The following is a 20,567-nucleotide window of genomic DNA, read 5'->3' as shown; positions in this document are numbered from 1 at the left end:
CAGTTGCTGAAAACATTTCCTTTAAGAGAATCGCTTGAATCGGGTACCTTGGAGTCCCTCTCTGATGGGTTGAGTTGCTGCCAGCCTACATTTGTTTCCCCTGACTAATAGCATTATTACCTTACTTTTAAAGCCTGCCGTTATCGAACATAATGATAACCCTTTTACCTCCTGCCACATTATGGTGTGAATATTGAACTCTGCGCAATCGCTGATGCTTTACATTTTAATTCTTTTCTACCAAACAAAGAGTGAGCACGTCTCTGTTAGGAAAGAAAGAGTTTAAACCTGTCACTTGGGAACAAGAGTTAACTGTAAAAAAGGGGATATGGCCTGAATTCCCAGGGACGACTGTCTTTAAAAACAGACGCACAACCCCCTGCCCCCCCGTCCCAAACCTGCCAAATTATTGGGCTGAATTTCCTCCCGAGCAGCCTTCTGAGGGCTGCTTGCTTGGCTGTCTGCTCTAGGATTAGGAGAGAGCATCTCCCTTATCATTTTGCACATGCTGTACCATCTGTCCTAAATCTCCCTTTATAGGGGTACGGATTCCAAATGCCATTTCTTTCTTAGGAGATAACAGGCATGTCTGAAGAATCTCTCTAGGTATGGCCGTGGTGCTATTTATGTCACACTGTGTGGTTTTTTTTTCCCCTCGTCCCACAAGCAGAGGGAACTCTGAACCTTCCTGGTTTTTTTCTCCCAGACATTGAGAAAACATTTTATGCTGCAGTCCCTGGGAAACAGAGAGAAAATCTCCCCATTCTATTGTGTGTGTTCTGCTCGAAGCAGGCAAAGGTGAAATATTACTAAATTCAGACATTACAAGGACACGGGAGATGCCTTTAATCTTTTATTGTACATTATAAAATGTTTATTGCTCTGTCTGTATCAGAGGTGCTGACCTCTCCCTCTTGGTGATGGAGGAGTATGTTCTGGCAGAGGATCCACTGAAGAGACCTTTGGGGTTGGCCTGTCTTCTGCAACCGGCACGAGGGAAGTCCTTGCTCGTTCACCGACACTTTTACAAGCAGAGTTCCTCGTGCCTTTCTCCCAAATCACCTATTTTGGAAAGGCTGGTGACAGTGGAAGAGGAGAGATGGCTGAACTGGGTTACTGCCAGCCTGTTTCTTTGCAGGGACTTTTAAGCCAGGCTCGTTTGGGTGCAGGTTTGTTGTAACGAGATTCCAACCCTACTCAGGCCCAACCTGTCTTGGTGTTTGATGGAACAAGTAGGATCTTGCCTCATCCCCTAGTGCATATGGAGTGGTTTCGTGGAGTAATTAAATAAATACAGATACCCCATGGCGCACTACAAAGAGTAAATCTTTTCGGTGTGATGGACTTGCATCTACCAGCTTCCAGAGCACCAGCAATCCCAGGGATCCTGTCAGCTTACAAACATCAAGCACTTAATAAGAGAGAAGAGGAGAACCCCAACCCCTTTTCCACTCCTCGTCACCCTTTTTCCGGAGGACCGCCTGCAGCAGATACCTGGCATTACAACGTCACAAAAAATAGTGCAGACGGGACGTGTAAGGAGAACCAGACCTTCCCACAGGAACCCCACTAAAAGAAGCAATTTAAGAACTTAAGCCCTCAGAAAAAGGTCCCTTAGGCAAGAGCCTTTCGCAATAAAGAGCTATTGCCATGGGTGACCTTGCATAGCAACCGGTATCGTGATTTTTTTTTTTAACTTTTTTTTTTACTTTTTTTTGCTGACTGGCTACATTTTTTACAGACCTTTTATCACACCGGTGGTGGACGCAGGCCCAGCTGAAAATACCGTGAAGAAAATGGTTGAAATTATCCTGGAAGCTAAACAATGGCTCCTGGTGTCCCCTCATATGGGTCTGTCTGTGCCTCAGTGTTGGGCATGCCCCCATTATCTGAGGTGAAGAGCACCAGTGCGAGACAGGAGAGACAGCAACGGTGGAGACACGTGCTGCAGCCTAACCGGAGAACAACCAGGGAAGTTCTCCCAGTGGGAATGGAGACTGGGGTATGCCTTTTTTTTCTTTGTTTTAAAAACCCACCTGCAAGACGTGTTACACAACACACATCAACGGAACAAAGCAAGCCGGGAGCGCACACAGCAGCCCAAATCTGGTTGCTCGTGGTGTCTGGGATGAGCTTTCCTCCTTCCTTGCTCGGAAGAGGAGTGACAGTGACTGATGCCTGAGCTCACCTTAATACTGTCAAGATGGAGCGACAGTGAGACAAAATAAAGATACAACAAAAACCTTGCACATTTCCAAAGACAGGAAAATCGTTCCAGAAGATGGAGTGTGAGGGTGGAGAGGAGTGCGTGAGAAGCTGCTCCAGCCCAGGTGATTCGTGAGTCCAGTAGAGGATCACCGGCAGCAGCCACCTCACTGATGCTTTTCCATCTTAATTGTTTGGGTTTCAGGGTGGTTTTCTTTGTTATTTTTTTGCAGGATTTTTTCTTTCTGGCCAGATGTTTTGCAGAACACGGACGAGGAGGCGTGAATGCCAGCGAGTGACAATCACTAGCTCTCTTTCCAAATCCCTCCAACGATATTTCACCTCCCAAGTCATCAAGGCTCAGAGGCAGAAAGTGAGAGTGAGGAATGGAGTCCATCCATCAGATGGCAGGCTGTCACGCTTCAATGATGTTCACTGAGGGCTTGTTTTTGGGGAACTAGAAGAGAAAAGGAGATAAAAGGGAGAAAAAATGGATAGGAATCGCTAGAGAGGAAAAAAAACAGATGAGAGGAGTGCAGCATGTGGGTCAGTTTTTGTTTTTGTAAGAGTTCTTGTTCCCTTCCCCTCAGGATAATGAAAAAGGGCCGGAGTTGAGCTTTAGGGTTGTGTGGTTCATCACCGTCTGCTTCCAAATGAGCCTGAATTAGGGGACTATTTCAAATCCTAAGTAAATGCGGAGTGGTGGGGATGTGCCAGAGGGCATGTTGTGAATGGAAACACAAGGAAGTTAAATTAGTTGAAATAAGTTGGTATAAATTATAGGCTTGAGTCTGCTGTTGTTATGGATATGGCCTACCTTTAACATCACGGGTATTACCAGCCATGCAAGAGTAATATCCCCTTTACCACATGCCACCGAAGGGCTGCTGGGGGGGGTAAGGACCCAGCGGCTCAGGGACTGCAGTGTTGCTCAGTGTATTTTTCTTCCAGAGATGTTCGGATATTTCAGAGTTATGGATTAAAATCTGTTTTACTGAATCTAATCCTAATCCAGAGGTGGGGGTGAAGTGCTGCTGCCCTGATGCATCTGGGAGGCTCAGGCCACTAACCAAGCCGTGGTGCCGGCGTGCGTGGATGTGAAGGGGTGTTCCCTTTCTGCATCAGAGCTGGCGGGAGGAGGCTGGAGTGAGGATGGTTAACAGAGGCTGCTTTTTTTGGGATAATTTCACTGAAGCCCAGCTGGAAGTTGATTGTCTGTCCCGTCCCCCACCGGGTGCCAGCAGCGTCTCACCTTGCTGCGCAGGAGCCCTCCGCTCTGGTGCTCGGGAGTGCTGTTCTCCGAGGCGCTCTTGGCTTTCTCCTTGCTGTTATTTGGCTCGTTATCTTTGATGATATCGTACTGTCTGCAAAACAGGGCGATCACCCCTAACAGGAAAAAGCATTAGTGATCACACAAATGAGCTCAGCCCCCGGAGCCTGCAGAGATCAGAGATCCCTCACTTGCCAGCCGGCTTTGTGCCTCCTGGTAGAGATCTCGGCAGCGTTCACAATTCCTCCTAAGGATCATTTTCTAACACAGCTAGTCAGCCCTCCAGCTCTTTCCTTCTCGATGCCTAATTCCGTGCTAAACTAGTTAGACAGTAGAACAGAAGATTAATTATATTCCAACTTCCCTATCATTAAATGGGACAAGTGTTTCGAGCCCTAGGTTTGGATACCGATCAACACTCGCAGTGCGGTTAAATGGGATCTTTGCTTTGCAAACACAGGAGCTCCTGGAGTTTCTGGTTAGTGAGAAGGTGTCCTCTGATCTCTCTCCTCTGGGGTGAGAAGAAGGAGCTGGCAGATGAGAGGCAGGTACAGTACCTGCCTGCCTGTCATATAAGCCAGGGCCTTTTGAGCAGCAGGACAACATCTGCAAATATGCAACAGTGACGGCAGCAGAAGCTGCCAGTGGAAATTTCCTCCCACACACGCAGGCACATGAAGAGAAAAGCAGGGGCAGCCATGACACGTAAGAAGACTGCAAATGTCTTTCTCGGAACCTTTTATGTGACATTTTGACCAAATAACTTCTCTGCCTGCAGATTCCAAACCCGGAGGTTAAGTAGACCCAGGCAGATGCTGCTTCTCCCTTACTGAGAAATATTCCAGCTCCCTTGATAGCAAAACATGTGTAAGGCTTTCACCAGATCATCACAAACTGCTTTATAAAGCGAGGTGTTGTTATGGCAGCTGCCCCCAGGTGTTACTGATAAACACGGTGGTCTAAATTCTTTCTTGCGCACGTGAACAAATGGCTGATCCTGAGAGAGAAGGCGAACATCTGCCACAGTCACACCTTCTGTCATTTCTGATGGAAAAACTGAGGCAGAGAGAAGCAAAGTGCTGTGAACGATACCGGGAAGAGGGACAGCACGAGAGCTTGGGTCTCGTCTCAGTTCAGAGCCCTGGGCACAGACCGGTTCCTGTTGGCATTTGCTAAAACATCGTCATACATTCAGGTTATGGCCCGGCCAGGTTAAGAGCTGGAAAGAGGGTTTTTTTTATTGAGACTTTGTAAAGAACCCACTAGATGTAAAGAGATTTTCCCCTCACCCACTTTCCTTTTCAAATGTAAGTCATCTGTCTAGAAGGGAAATGGTGGTATTAGCAAATTCTTTGTTCCAACGCTGATGTGAGTTTTAGATTATAATACAGTGGGAGATGAATCAGTTGTTCAGTCGCTTTGTGTAATTATTCATGATTGTTTTTACTGGCAGGGCATTTAAATTTGAATGTGCAGAACTAAAACTTGGTGTAAACGCTGAAAAGATCATGGACTAGAGGTTTTGGAAACCTTTTAATTTAGATTAGGTTTTCATTTGGCTGTCATCTTTAGCAATAATTGGTGTCCAGTCTCTGGAAATGCAGATAAGGTATGGTAAACTCAGGACATTCCAGGGCAAAAAGGTATTATACGTGGATCTGATTCTGTGTCACCTGGATTCCCTTGTAAGAAACCTTGCAGAGCTGCACAGGACACATCCAGTCCCTCCATCCTCCTCTTCTGTGACAGATCTCAGATCAGTGACTGGTTTCCTCTTCGCTTCTCTCCCTGGAGGCATCTCATCGCAGCAGAATCTAGTCTAAATGGGCCAAATCCTCTGTTGGAGTCAACTGGTGAAACTACAAGGTGTCAAAGTCATCAGCTTCTCAGTGCTGTTGTGGTGGCTTTCTCTTCTGAGCGAGAAAAATTCTCCGTGCGACTGTTTACACCCTCTGTGCATGGAAAAGTGGTTTGCCTGGGCCGAGAGGACTAAATACCGAGTGGCAAAGGTTGTCTTTTACGGATCAGAGATTTACCATTGTGCTAATTTCCCTTCCTGCCTGTTTCCTTGGGTCACCTGAACTGTTCCCCCCTTGGGCGACGTGCTCTGTGACTCGCAGGGAGCAAATGTTGTTTCATTAGTGTTTCACGCTGCAGCAGGAGCAGCAGCAGACTGGCAGCCAGGGGAGGCTGGGGCTCTAAATAGAAAACAAATGTGTGCAAACTTTATTTCCCATTAACTCATGCATGTAATTTCCAAACTGAACAAGCTGAAGGGCCGGCTGCAGCCTCTTCAGACATGCTAAGCTGATGGAGCGGGAGTCGGAGGCGTTTTCTTCTCCCTGTTTGCCAGCTTAAAACACATGAGCGAGGTCTGTCCTAGCTACAGTTTGCTGTATTGAAATGTGGTCCCAAACTCCTGTCGGAAAACTCGTGGTTCTCTTTGGAAATTTAATGTATACATTTGTCCATATTACAGAAAGTGACAGTGAGGGATCTTCATTTTAAAGGAACACACTTACGATGCTCTTTTAGAGGCTGTGTTAATGTCTGTGCCTAGTTATGCCCATCGCATCTTACAGCAAAGTGGCCTGAGGATGATTTTACTTTACCTTCCTCAGCACTGGGTGCTTTCAGCTGCAGCTGGGCATGTGGTCTCGCTTATAAAATCATATACTATGGTAGCTGTCTTGGAGCAGAGCCTCCGCTTGGGTTAAAAGGATTAGTGGCTGCAGGATGGAAGGAAGACTAGGGTGGAATTTCAAAAGATTGCCAAAAGTTTGGCTCCAAAGCACCCTTTTGGATAGCAGCTTTCAGCTAATGCTTCCTTCTCCCATCCTAAGCTCATGTAGACGTTTCCTTCCTTTCAGTTAATATGTTTCTGCTAATGTCCCTCCTCTTCCTATTAAATACTATTCTTTGTATTTTAATAGTGGATGTTGAGAGGATCTGGGTTCATTGGTGTTTTGAGGTTTGGGGCCATTTGTTCTTTCAATGCTTCCATTATTTTAATTGATTTTGAAGTGGGTTTTTGTGTATATATAATAGTAGGTGTTGAGAGCAAGACTCTTAAATTCCTGTTTTGCATGAGAGTTGGAGTCATAAAATAGCCAGATAATTACAGTGACCTGTATCATTTGAAGGGCTTGAGGCATCCTGTTGGGTGGCTGAGGGCATTATCATCAGTGCCTTCTGGAAAAATTGAGATTACAGGATTAGCCATGGAGAATCAGGCAATTGGTTCATCAAGTCCCTCATCTGCTTCCTGCTGGACCACATCAGACCATCGATTTACCTGCTTTTGGCACTGCCCGACTTGTGATGCTGCAGAGGGAACCAAGATACCCTTACAGCTGAATATACAGAATTCTTTAGGGGAGGAAGGGTTTCTTTTCAGGTCTTACATGATTACAGAGGCAAACCAAGCAAGCCAGCAGGCCCTAGGGATATTAGGTGCTTTTGACGGAAAGATTGAACTGACCTGCCCACATAAACAACACCACAACAATGATGAGAATTTCCCCCGCTCGCAGCTGTTGGTTTTTCTTCGCCATCTCCTTCATTGTCACCTCATCTGCACAAGGGGAAAGAGAGATCATGAAACCACACCGCCTGGCTCAGCCTGCACCAGACACCAGTTTAACTGGGCCCTTGACTCAAATCATCACTGTCAAAGCCAGCAGGGAGAGAGTCCTCACCCACCAGTCACCCCAGCTCCACAAGCTGCGCTTTGAACTTGCAGAGCATCAACTGCTCTGCAGCCACTGCCCCCCACAACCTGCAGGAGATGTGGCGAGGGAGGTGATTCTACCCCTCTATTCCACTCTGGTGAGACCCCACCTGAAGTACTGTGTCCAGCTCTGGAGTCCTCAGCACAGGAAGGACATGGACGTGTTGGAGCAGGGCCCTAGGAGGCCACGGAGATGCTGGGAGGGCTGGAGCCCCTCTGCTGTGAGGACAGGCTGAGAGAGTTTGGGGGGGTTCAGCCTGGAGAAGAGAAGGCTCCAGGTAGAATTTAGAGCCCCTTCCAGTCCCTAAAGGGGCTCCAGGAAAGCTGGGGAGGGACTCTTGGTCAGGGAGGGGAGCCATAGGACGAGGGGGAAGGGTTTTAAACTGAAAGAGGGGAGATTGAGATGAGATCTCAGGAAGAAATTCTTTGCTGTGAGGGTGGTGAGAGCCTGGCCCAGGTTGCCCAGAGAAGCTGTGGATGCCCCATCCCTGGAGGGGTTCAAGGCCAGGTTGGATGGGGCTTTGAGCAACCTGGTCTGGTGGGAGGTGTCGCTGCCCAGAGCAGGGGGTTGGACTGGATGGGCTTTAAGGTCCCTTCCAACCCAAACCATTCTGTGATTCTATGGAGTGAGGGAGGAGCTGTGAGACGGGATCAACAGGCAGTGACCACAGAGGAGCTGCCATGGGGTAAGTCTACATGTTATCTGGCCCTGCGGTGGCTCGCTCTGCTCAGTCTCTGGTCTCTGCCAGTGCCGTCTGCGCCTGTCACAAAGCCTTGCACGCTTCAGCAGTTCCTCTCCCAGCTCAGGAGCGTGGAGCCTGGCATGATATTTTTCAGCGGAGCCATGGGATTCAGAAATGAGTAGAGCCTTTTTGCAGGGCGTAATGCGCCTCCTTGGCTTCAAAGCACTAAGAAGATTACAGTTCAGGCCTCCGGGGAGGGAAGCTGTGCTCCTCTTAGTGCTTTCAGATGAACAGCAATTCAGTATTTACAGACACCAAATCATTTTAGCAGGAAGAGTCAAGAACTCACAGCATCCTAGGAACCATGGCCAAAAGCCCCGCAACAGGCTGGGTCCTCAGCAGGGAGGCAGTAACCCTTTAAAGCCCAGACCCCCGTACTCCCTATCCCTTTTTGTAGCAGAGATTCTTGCTGACAGAAAACCTTCAACAATCTATTTTGGCTTAAGAGGAACGAGTGAAGGAGCTGCCGGTGAGGAAGTGCCTGATTTCCTCCATGGAGATGTTCAAAACCCAACTGGACGTGATCCTGGACAACCTGCTCTAGCTGACCCTGCTTGGGCAGGGGTTTGGACTAGGTGATTTCAAGAGGTCCCTTCCAACCTCAACTTCCTGTGATTTGGCAGAAATATTTGAAATATAAGAAAAGTGGCAGAGTCTGGGTATATTTCCCCCTGCTGTCCTGGCATCCAAGCAGAGGAGGCTCAGCGAATCCCCCTGAGTGCCCTGTGAGCACAGCAGTGTTGTGCCACCCAGGAGCCCACTTCCATGTGAGTTCACAGGCTGCCCAGGAATTTCCCCTGGCATTCTCCACTTGCGAGGATGCTGGACACATTGCTCCTAGGCTGGAAACCTTCTCCTCCTCCTCACTTTGCCTGTTAAACCTCATCTGAAACGGGAGAAATGAAGAGCCAGCCTTTGGCAGCACCTCCCTATCGCTTTGTGCACCCGTCAGCCTTGTCTGCGGGGTGCTCTCAGGGCGTCCCACTTGTCCACGTGGGGCTGCGAGAGGGCACTCACCCCTCTGTGTGTTTGACGCAGCTATTCTCATTGCACAAGGACACTGGTTTCCTCTCTGCAGAGCCCTACTCTGCCTGGGCGTCCCAGGGGCCACATAGGAACTCACCCACACTTGCCTTTATTTTTAGAGGCTAGTTTCTCAGCTTCCCTGGGGGTCTTGAAGAGGACTGGCTCACTGGCAGGGCTCTGGCCTTGAATGCTGATGGACTGGACATGCACAATGTACTCAGTGTCCTCCTCTAGGTCCCAGAGGGCACAGGAGCGGGTGGTGGTGTTCACCTCCTGGATGAAGCGCAGCATCCGCACGTCCTTCTTCTGGAAGCCGAGAGAGGAGAGCACAGAGTGGTGGAGAGGCCTCCCGTGTGCACTGCTGTCATCTAAGACCACTTCTTCCTGCCCTGTCCACCACGGACGTGGAGACCATCGGACCCTTTCCTCTCTGCAGCTACCAATACGTGAAGAGCTGCTGCAAAGAGGACGGGGAAAGCCAAGTCCCCTCCCAGACCACGAGGGACAGGACGAGAAGGAATGGGCTTAAACCACAGCAAGAGAATTTGGAAACTGAGGGGACCTGGGGTGAAGATGAACGTGATCGAAACCGGGTAACTGCAGGCACCGTACCTGTTGGGAAATTGCAAATCCAATGACAACTTCATCTTCCAGAACATCCCAAGTCACAACGGCTGAGTTGGCTTTCAGGTGTTTGACTGTGACATTTACTGGAGCCGACGGGCTGTCTGCAAGGAGGGAGAGCAGAACCTTTACGGAGGCAAAGTCACGGCCGCGGGCAGAGACAGAGCACGGAGGGGAGCGGGGAAGGACCTTGCTCAAGGTTTGGGTATGTGGATCTGGGGATGGGACCTGGATATTGCAGGAACTCCGTGTCCCAATTACCAGTGAGGTTTTAGGAGATCTCTGCTGAGAGTATGAGTTGCGTTAGACATGTGTGAAACATCTGACCCTTAGAAACAGTTCCTTTTGACAGCATAGCGGACCACTGAGGAGCTCATTCATCTCATCCTTCCCAGCCACGTACCACGGTTTCTCTGTTTTTTCCCATTACGGTCTGACAGCGACAGCCGGGAGGAAATGCAAACTCTGCCTTGGAAGTATGAAAACCGAACGCTTTGATGAGCGCTCTGGAGGTTTGAAATTCAGGAGTAGTAAATGGGAGTGTTTCTTTTTGCTTTTCCCTGTTAGTTTGACAGAGAATTTTTTATACATGTTTTGCTGTCTCTCGGATGGTCAGAAGACATCCAGCAACCATCTGCTTACAGCCAACGGGACAGAACACGCTACAACAGCACCGATGGACCGTTGTAATGTGAAAAGGGCAGGCCCTGAAAGCAGTAGCCCAAGGCTCCCTGTTTATTCCCAATTTCCAGCTGCAGGATGGATCTGCGTAGCTTCCAGCCTTGCCAAGGCCAGCTCCGAGGTACCAGCTGGGACTGAGAGCCTCTTCCCAAGGGAGCTGCACGGTGCAAAGCCCTTCTTGGCACCTCAGGGGGGAAGGTTTTACCTCCTAGGCTTGGCACAGTCCTTCCAGTGCTCTGTGCCAAGGTTGGACTCCTCTTCCCTCTCCCCTGGTCAAATTTAATTCGCAATCTCCAGCTTGTCCCCCAAATCCAAAGGCAGTAAATGCTAACGAGACTGTCAGGACTCTGACTGCCCCCAGGAGGTCAGCAGGGTGAGAAGGAGTCCTTTTTTTTTTTTGACTCTCATCAAAGAATAATACTTTTATTGCTTTGTAACCATTGCACAACACTGCCCTTCTGGGGCTGAGGTCACCAGTAAAAGAAGGACGCACGTGTGCACGTCTCCAGTAACACTTGTTGGATTTATAGTCAGTCCCAGCCGCCTGAATGTGGTCGAAAATATTCGAGCTGTGGTGTCAGAGTCTCCTAACGACTGACTTCACTCCTGGTGAATGTTCCCCCGGGAACAGAGAAAATAACGGGAGCACAAAATTCCCCAGCTGAAGGTCAGAGCTGTTCCACACTTAGCAGAGCGATGACCTTATTCCCTTCTCTCCTCCTCAAACACCACCCAGAGCCTTCAGAGCTCCCCTTTCTAGCAGACCGAGACCCATGCCCACCAGTGAGACCCTTTGGAACGGGATGTCTGGACAAGCTGTTTGGATCTGGACTGATTCTAACGAGTCCTTCAGTGAGCAGAAAGGTCGCTGGAAGGTGCATGGTTAAATTCATGTCAATTTGGGACTTCAGAAGGAGGAGCAGCAAGAAACTGTGACCTCCAGGATTTCCTAGGGGAAGGTGTCCTTCCTCTCTGGAGCAGACGATCGAGTCAGTATTGACCCAGAGCATTCTTGTCCCTCAGGGACTGGCCTTCATGGAATGAGGCAGTGGTCTCCAGCCAGCTCTTGGGGAACGGAAACATTTATCAACCTCACCCTCCACTGCAGCAGGAGGCCAAGGACATGCCAAGCAGGGGGAGATGGATCGCCCCCCTCAGCCTGGACATTAGTCCCTTCTGGACTCAGCACTTCCAGACGTGGGTATGCAGCTCCTCACCTTCCCCCGTGACTGAACCCCTGTGCCAACAAGAGTAGGGTCTAATTTTAGGAAGGGGCAGTCAGCAGATGGGAATGCGGACGGGGAAGGTCTGTGAGTCACGCCTGACGAATTTGCTAGAACATACGGAGGACATGACAGAGCTGAGAGATGGGAGACAAAACAGTCTCCAGCTGCAGCCAGGCACTTCGCCCTTCCCAAAGTACAGCTGTACAGTTAAATCCCGGCATGGTTGTCTTTCCTGGATATTTTTAGGAGCTAAAAATTTTTTTTTTTAGGAGCTACCACTGATTTACTCAGCTTAGGTTGAGGAGGCCTTTGAAAAGAGATGAATTAACCCCACGGGAACAGAGAGCGGAGTCTCAGGGAAAAAGCTTCAGGCTGGGAAAAGGGAACGTACATCACACCCCGCTTTGCGCCCGGGTCCCCTTTGAAATCTGTGACCTTGAGGGAGGCATAGCAGAAAAAAGCGTCTTAAGTTTCCCGATGACGTAAAACGTGGGGGAGTTGGGAAGACCCAGCAGAGCTGGAGAAGAGCAAACAACCTCTCGGGGAAAGGGGGAGAGAGGGTGGGGGGCTGCGAGGCAGAAGGGAAGCACTTGGCAGAGCTGCAACCCAGTGCTCGGAGACCACAAAGCAGGACTCTGAGCGTAGGGAAGGAAAACTCAGAGGTGTGGATGGTTGAGAGCAGTCTAGAAAACCCCCTTCGTAGTGATACCTGGGAGAGAGACGGGGTAGTCGAAGTCAGCAGATAATGCAGTGAAATCTAGGGCAGCAGATCTGAGCGTGCCTTTCCTTTCACTACCACGGTTTAGGAGTAGCTACACGTAAATCAGTGGTGTCAAACCGCTCTAAAAAAGCAGTATGAGAAGAGAATTGAGCACGGCGTTCGATAGCAATATGAAGCCAGGCAAATTAGTTTCTTGCTCCCAGAGCCGAGTGAATAATTTGGAACCAAAATTTTGATCCATGAGGATGCTTTTCTCCCCGCTCCCGGGAGATGCACGATGAGATCATGACTTTCTTAAACCTCATCACCGTTCCAAGCTATTCCACGCCGCTTTTGGCTGCCTGGGCCAGTTGCGGCTCTTTGTAGCGCCAGCTCGGCTGAGGTCAGGTGGAGAAGATGCAATTCCTGTTTCCCAGCTGGCTGTAGGGGGTCGGCATCTCTAGCAGAGCCTAAAGGTGCCAAATCCAAGTGTTTGGTTCCTTCTGGAGTCATAAGCAACTCCTGGGAACTTTCCTTCTGTGCCTGAAGCTGCCGGTGATCTGGGAGCAGGCAGAGGGGGTGGGATGGCCCCAGGGGTAGTCCCTTCCCACGCTTTCTCACGCGTGTTTACTCCAGAGACGTCGAGACCAGCACATCCCCTGTCTGGTCTGTAAGGGATCCATATGGTCCAAGATTTCTGGTTTAGCAGTTTAGCTCCATGCCAGCGCAGAGGCTGCTGCGATGCCTGACGGAGCAAATCACACACTGCAAACCGGCAGAGGGTCTGTTTGGCCAAATTTGAATCCGAGCTGTGAGCTCGGATGAAAAGATGCTCTCGTTCTCGTGTCAGCAGGAATTGCAGCCCCCTCTTTAAGGAGAAGCCCTGATAAATTAAGAGGAAATCATGATTTTTAAACCCGAATAGCTGCTTCAAAACTGGGCATGTTTAAACAGTGTCTTGTTTCCTTCCCACAGGGACCCTTCGTCGGGTGAGTCGCAGTCCTACATCCCCCAGGGCTGCGTGTCCCAGCCCTACCTCGCTCCTACCCACCCTGGGCCCTTCTGGCAAGAGCAGGTCAGAACCGCCCCCACGCAGCAAGGAGGCATGAGCTATGAAGATTACCCTTAATCCCCTCTTAATGCTGAGAACTCCTTCTAGCCTCTCATTAAACACTTTGCTGATTATTAATGGACTTCGATTTGAGAGAGAAGGGGGTGGAAAAAGTGCACTTTACAGCTTTGGGCTGATTCCTGCCTGGCTTTTCATTGTCCACACAGCAGCTGCTGGCACAGGGGAGAGGAAACCACCCGCCTGCCCCTTATGTTGGCTTCACCATCAGGGCTGTTGCGTGGATGGGATGGGGAGGGAAAATGAGAGGGGAGAAGGTTTGTCTCCATCCCACTGCTGCTACCAGCTGCGAAAGGGCGGGCTGCTGATGGAGGGCGGTGGGGTGAGCCAAGGGGGTGTCCGAGACACCAGGGTGTCTTGGCTGGCACCTCTAGGATCAGGGAGGTACCTACTCCGCAAAGACATCTCTGGGAGGAGATCAGAGCTCCTGGCTCCTCTGCTGTGGTCTCTCTCCTTACTGTTATGTCTCTCTTCTGAAGCCACTCTCCATCTGCATCTTCTGCCATGAGCTTTGATGGTGGGGCTGGGGGTGAGAGCTGGGATTGCTGCCTCCAGCCACGAGAGCTGCCGGAAGAGTCATTGCTTAGAGTAAAAGGATGAACCTGTGGAACTGTCACAGCCTTGGGGGTCACCTCTGCCCGCCGAGTCCTGAGGTCAGGCCGTAGGTTTGGAATCAGAGCCGGTTCCTGGACTCATCTCCCCAACCAAGGGGCCCAGCCCAGCCCCAAAACCCTTCCTTCTGAATTCGACTGTCCTGGAAACTCCCGCTGCTTGGAATTGCCTGGAGTGAAGCACGGTTGCTTCCTTCATGGGCAAGGCTACGCTGTAGTCACAGCTTTTCTGAGTCAGTTTGCTCCTCTCCCCCAGGGCAGCTCCTTTCCTGCTGTGAAAGGCTCAGCTGCTCCGGAGCCCCTAGGACACGGTCCAGCGAGCAGAGCGCTCCGAAGCGGCTCACTCGTGCTATCCACCTGCGAGCTGCATGAAGAACTGAATGTCAGCCTTAAATCCCAGCACCTCTTTGTTCCTGCACTTCACCCTTCCCTGCGGACGAGGGAGGTGGAAGGACGCGACCTGCAAGGGGAAGGAGCATCCGCAAGGTCCCGTGTGATGTTTTCAACGAAGCCCTGCTGCCCGCTCCTTGAGCGCGGGTACAAAAAGCCCTACTTTTGCTGCCTTTCTGAGCCTTTCTTTGCTCTCCCAGCATGGCTCCCGTCAGTGGATGTAATTGCTTGTCAGCTTTCTGGGGTATGTAGGAAGGGCTGGCGCGGCGTTCGGCTTCCCCGAGTGTTTTAATGAAGGGAGCCTGCAGGGGAGTGGGAGGGAGTGGGGCCCACCGCCACCCCCCCTGCTCCCGCCTGCCCGGGAAGCGGGGGCTATTTGCTAAGCCCTGAGAAATTTTCAAAGAGCAGAAAGACCAACCGGTGGTTCTTCAGCCTGGGAAAGTGGCAATTATTTCCTGCTGACCACCCACTCCCCTGTACAAATGAGATATTAACAGGCCAGCCCCCCCTCACCCCCCCCCCGCCCCAGCCCTATCGCCGGTTCCTCGGTGAATGGGGACCCAAGTGCGTGGGTGGGAATGCTGTCAAGGAGGATGGAGCCCTTTCAGGGAGCACGGGGATGCTGGCTGTGCTCAGCCCGGCTATCAGGAATTCCTCGGGGCAGAAGGAAGGGGGATTTCTACTTGGGAGACCAAACGCCCGACTCTCCGAGTCCTGACGCCGGGCAGGATTCGCTCGGGTCTCACCAACACCGTGACTTGGGTTTTAACGCTCCCAACCCAGAGCAGAGTCACGGCCAGGACGTGATTTATCTGGCACCCGAATATCCGGGGAGGACCAGGTACCGTGGGCTTTTCTAGCCCTTCTCAGCCCACTGCTATGTCATATCAGAGAAATAAGGGAGAAACCCGGCAGGGGCAGAGAGGGTGAGCCAGCCCTGGAGTTTCCCGTGGGGTGCTGGTACCCAGATCTCTCCCGAGAGTTTGCTGCCTGCTCCTGACCCAGCTCTGCACACACAAAGATCTGCACGTTCTACTGCTCAATACATTCCTGCTTTTAACTGAATTATTCTGGAGTCGGGCCGTAATGAGGCCTCTGGGTTACTATATAAACCAAGGAGGGGTTTATTTAACAATAAAGGCCAAAAGGCTGAGGCCACATTCGGTACCGGTGAAGGGACTCCACTCCACGAAGGCTGATTTGGGTTCCGCCATGGTGTGTGTGGTGAATGTGTTGTGACCGTGTCCTTCTCTGGGAGGGATCTCTGTTTCCCACATGCGTATTCCCAGCAGGAGACGGCGTGTGGAAGAGGATGGCACAACCTTGGCTGCTTTGCATGGCAGCATCCCCGCCGAGAGGCTGACACTGAGGTTAGAAACCTCCATATTTCAATTAAATCTCTCCTACGCCGAGTGCAGAAATCAATAAAGTGCTTACGCCATCCCTCCGCTGGCCAGGAATCTCCGTGGCCTCCCTGAGACGGCAGGGGGCCGGAGGGGGTCAGGTTGCCATCTCCAAAGAGCTGCCAGCCCCATCACCGCTTTCTCACCCCTGCTGAGCCCTCTTGCTCGCTTCTGGGTTTGCTCCTGGCGGCCCGTGGGTGAGCGCAGCCCCCCCCCCCGGCTCGGAGCAGAAGGTGGATGTGCCCTGGTGAGGTACAGGATGGGGAACAGCATCCGCAGTCCGGTTGTCTCCTTCGCTTTGCCCTCCTTCCCCCCTGCAGCTGGTGGGGCTGCCCGGGGAGGAGGTGAGGATGGAGACCCACCTCAGCGGAGGAAGAGGAGCCTGGTTTACAGGGTGGCTCAGGGGGATGAGAACGTGCTTTAAAGCTGAGCAGTGACAAGAATCCAGCCCCTTTTGGGTCAGGGGAGGTGGAGGAGCTGTTTAGGGGGCTCTTTGGAGGCCGGTGAAGGCTGGACGAGGCCCGGGGCTGTGCTGGAGGGTGAAGTTTTACCTCTGCTGGGACAGGGTGTTACCTTTCCCCTCCGTCTCCCAGAACTAATCCCGACTCGAGCTGCTCCACAGGCAGACCCCTTGCAGGGATGCTGTTTGCCCCAGCAAGTTGCAGGGACCGTGGCCTATTTTGGGGTCTTTCATCATCGTTCCGCAGCATCTCCCTGACGCTCCTACAGCCCTTAACAGCGGCCCTGCGCCGCTGAGCCCGGCACGGCTCACCTCCCTCTTCGTTACCTCTGCCTGACGAGGAGGGGGCTGCTGGCTGGGCAGGATGGGCCATCAGCTTCCAGAGCAAGCTCTGCTGCAAAATTAAATTGTATTTCTGACTTGCCGACCATCCTGAATGTTTCCACAGGCACCCCCTCGAGCCGGCAGCAGCAGGAATGAGCTGGAGGGCTTCACCCACCCAGCGCTGGTGGGATGCCGAGGGCTGGCAGAGGGTTAGCGTGGAGGTTATTTCTCAGCTACCTTCTCCTCCCCGTCCTGCTTCCCTTTCTTGCTCATCTTGGCATCACCGTGCCCCAAAAATGGTCCTGCCTGGCCAACCCCCCCCCCCTTTCAGAGCAGAGTCTGTGCTTGGTGCCACTCACTCGCCAGCCCTCGCTGCTGCATCAGCGGGGGGACTTGCCACCCGTCCTCTCCCAGGGACAGCAGCTTTAACCTTTCACAACAGGCATTGTTTTGAACCCACATGCATGAGCTCTGGGTCCAAAGGGGAGGGACCACCCAGCCTCCGTCCCTGCCTGACCGGGCTGGGGACAGTGTCCTCTCCATGGGCTTCTCCAATGACTCTTGGCTTACACGCCCTGGTGGCCTCATCCTCAGGTAGAGCTGGGGACACAGAGCTGGTGGTGATGCTGCCACTACCTTCCATGTGACCTTGGGAAAATCACTCCATATCCTCATTCCTCTCTTCCCTCTCTGGAAAAAAACAGGGATGGCACAAGTTCTCTGCCTCGCTGGGGTGCGGGGAGAGCCCACCACAGCCCTTGGCGAAGGAGAGCACGGGGAGAGGAGGCAGCGGGGGGTGCGTGGCACCAGCACCAAGGTCACGCAGCTTCGTCAGAGCCCGGAGCCGAGCCTCCTGCCTCCCCACCGCACGCCGTGGCCGTGAGACAGGGCGGCCATCCCCGGTGACGGAGCTGCCCGGCTCCTAACGTGGCACGGGCACTTTACGGCACAGAAACGCTGCCGGTAAGACAGGAGCAGAAGGCGGTTTTGGGCAGGGACACAACTCCCATGTTTACTCTCAGGAGCTGGCTGAGGTGATTCAAGGATAAGGAAGAGCCAGGGAAGTGGCCTAGTTTACAGAAAATCGGGAGGGCTGTTACAATTGCAGACGCCTCCATCGTGCCGCCGTGTTTTCCCCCATCGCTCCCTCCTTTCGGGAATGCTTCATTAATCTCCGCCGGGTGTGTCAGTTGTGAAACGGCAACTTCAGAGGGCCGACGTCTGGCCAAGGACGCGTGTGTCGGAGCCGAAGGCATTCGGGGGGTTGCTGCAGCCCCGGCACAGGCAGGACAGGGGCGAATGTAACTCCAGCAACTCCCGGGGCTGGCTCGGGCACAGGAATTTCCACTCCCCGGAGCTCTGCATCCCTAATAGTCACCCCCAGCCTCCTGGAATGCAAGATATTCTGGCAATCAGCGTTTTGCAAATCAAAGCAGCTGTTCCACCACCGTCTTGCAGCCAGCGAGGGGAGGGAGACAGCCCACAGAGCCGGGGAGGGTGTCTGGCTCTGGCTGGGAAGCACCCACCAGCACCCACCAGGACGTGGGGTGCTCGAGTGACGGCTCAGCCCTGCCGATGCTGGACCTGAGCACTTTCTGGTAGCTCCGAAATGGTCCTGGGGTCCTCTGCCCAGAGGTCCTGGGGACCTCTGCCTTCCCGAAAGATCCCCCACTTCAGAGGAGCTGCTCAGGTCGGAGGGGCCTGGTTTACGTGGCCGGGATACGCTGTGCCCCAGGAGACGTGGTTCCTCTGGGGCAGGAGGAGCTCACAGGGCTCCTGGAGGTGCCTGGCTGGGCCCCGGACAGCTGGGGCGAGCAGGAGTCGGGGAGGGGGGTTGCCGAGGCTAATGTGCCATTAATGTGCCATAATGTGCCATGTGTTGGAAGAACTGATCCGGTTTTGCCTCCTCTGCTCTATTTCAGCCCCGTGACGTGAGGAGGGGGCTCGGGGGCAGGAGAGCCTTTGCCTCCCCCATGCCCGGCGCCGGGCGAGGGTCTGTTTGCTGTCCCCGAGCCCCAGTTTTCATGCCACATTTCTATGAGCCGCCTTCCCCGGGGACGGCTGTGAGCGCCCACGCCGGGACACCCGTGGGGGCGAGAGCTCGGCGCTTCCCGACACCGGTGCCCCGGGGCTGCGTGTCCGAAATCACCCGTCTCTTCCAAACCCAATTACCGGCAAAGTCCCAGCCGGTGATGCCCTCAAACTCCCTCCCTTCGGCGCAGCCCTTCCCGGCCGCTCTCCGCGCTTCACCCCCTGCTCCCACCCGGGGGGACTCCCCCCGCCGACCCCCCTCCCACCCCTCTCCGGAGCAGCCCCTTCCCCGGGCCCCGGCGGCCCTTACCTGCCTCCACCGGGCGCAGACCGGCGTAGCTGAAGCAGAGCAGGAGCGCGGCGCCGGTACAGCCGAGGAAGGGCTCCATCCCCCGCGGCCGCCGCGCCGCGCCGGGCCGAGCCGCTCCGGGCCGGGCCGGGCCGGGCCCCGCCGGCGGCGCGTCCTGCGGGCGCGGCGGCGCCGGTTCAGCACCGCGGAGAGCGCCGGGGCCCCGGTACCGCCGGTACCGCCCGGTGCGGGGGGGCTCGGCGGGGGCTCAGCACCGCCCGGTAGCGGCCGGCACGGCTGGGTTCGGTACGGTACGGTACGGTACGGTACGGTACGGTACGGCTGGGATCGGCCGGGAGGCGGGGGCGGGCGCGGCCCCGCCGAGAACCCGGCTCCGCCCGCTGCAGCGCCGGGCAGCCCCGCTCCGGTCCCTCCCCCGGCCCCGGGGGCGGTGGGACGGGGGCGGCTCGGACCCCCCGCCGCCTGCCTCAGTTTCCCCGGCCCGGCGCATCCCCGAACCAGCCCTCCCGGGGGTTGATCCCCGCCGGGCCCCCCCGGGCCACCGGAGGAAGGAGATGGGGGTCTCACCCCGGGACGAGTCCCCCCCCGTGCACAGCAGCGGTGACATTTTACCGCCGGGGTTTCACGCAGCCCCTGCGATTCACCGGGCTCTAAATTCCAAGGTAATGAGGATTAGATGAGCTGCCGGAATTAGCCGTGCCTCCAGGTTAATTAAGCCGGCAGCGCTCTGATTTATGGTAACTAGTTGAAGCGACCAGAAGCCGTTTCCCCAGCTCAGCCAAACCGTGCATCACCGGATGGGGGGACCCTGCTCTGGCCACCACAGCCTCTGCTGACCCCTCCGCTGCTCCCCACCAGCAATCAAGTGTCCTGAGCCTGTGAGGGTCCCGCTGTGATGGCCCGGGGTGGCCCTGCCAGGTGTGGTGGCCGCCGGGTCCCAGCAGGCATGGATGGGTCTGGCTGGGAGCACCCGACCACGCTGTGGGCAGGAGGTGGGGGGGTCTGTGCCCTGTGTCTGGGTGTCATCGCTCACTCGACATCTGTCTGGTCCAGGTATTTATTTGCTGCCACCTGCCAGGGAGCTCTCATGGCCGGTGGGCTCCCGGGAGTACCAGTGGGGTCCTATCACTTGTGCCGAGCCTGGTCCCTATGGTTTGGTTTATGGACTGGTGGTTTCTCTCTGCTCTGCGCTAGCGATGTCAACAGAGCTGCGCTGGATGAAATGGGGGGGTGAATTGGGTGCAATGGGTTCGGCATTGGCAGCCTCTGCCACCTTCCCCTTCCCGTCCTCCAGCAGTGATGCTGGAGACCCTCCAGCTGTGCACGGACTGTGGTTGTGCTTGGGTATCACAGGGGGAGGTGCCCCAGCTGAGGGGTCCCCTCACGTACAGAAGATCCTGCAGAGCTCCCAGTGTCTCCCCATGAACCAAAGCCCCTTCCCAGAAAAGCGACAGTCACCCATCATCCAAGAAAGACCCAAAAAGCCTCTGCCAGAGCCTGGAGACAACCCTGTCCTGCCAATCCCCAGCCCTGCGCCATTCCATCACTCTCTCTCCTCAGCCTGAGATGATAAATCCCAGTCCGGTGTCTGCATCGCAGTGCCAGGGCCGAGCCCACACCGCACCCCGTGGCAGTGCCGGAGCGCTTGGCTGCATCCAGCTGCTTCCCAGGGAAGTGCCCACGGTGCCTCCCTTTCATCTCCTG

General features: G+C 53.9%; 1 protein-coding gene across 1 annotated transcript; it reads right to left on the bottom strand.

Moving 5' to 3' along the window:
• Window positions 1–1,717: 1,717 nt before the first annotated feature.
• FNDC5 (fibronectin type III domain containing 5) lies at window positions 1,718–18,950 on the bottom strand. The gene is made up of 6 exons (XM_074162054.1): window positions 18,864–18,950; window positions 9,587–9,702; window positions 9,082–9,280; window positions 6,957–7,049; window positions 3,458–3,591; window positions 1,718–2,662 (listed from the first exon to the last, which is right to left on the bottom strand). The coding sequence occupies exons 1-6, from the start codon at window positions 18,940–18,942 to the stop codon at window positions 2,621–2,623; spliced, it is 663 nt and encodes a 220-aa protein (XP_074018155.1). The 5' UTR covers window positions 18,943–18,950; the 3' UTR covers window positions 1,718–2,620.
• Window positions 18,951–20,567: the final 1,617 nt, after the last annotated feature.

Source organism: Numenius arquata, chromosome 21, assembly GCF_964106895.1.
Source record: "Numenius arquata chromosome 21, bNumArq3.hap1.1, whole genome shotgun sequence".
NCBI lineage: Eukaryota > Metazoa > Chordata > Aves > Charadriiformes > Scolopacidae > Numenius > Numenius arquata.
Note: the sequence above shows the minus strand (reverse complement) of the source record. Positions and strands in the feature narration are given on the sequence as shown.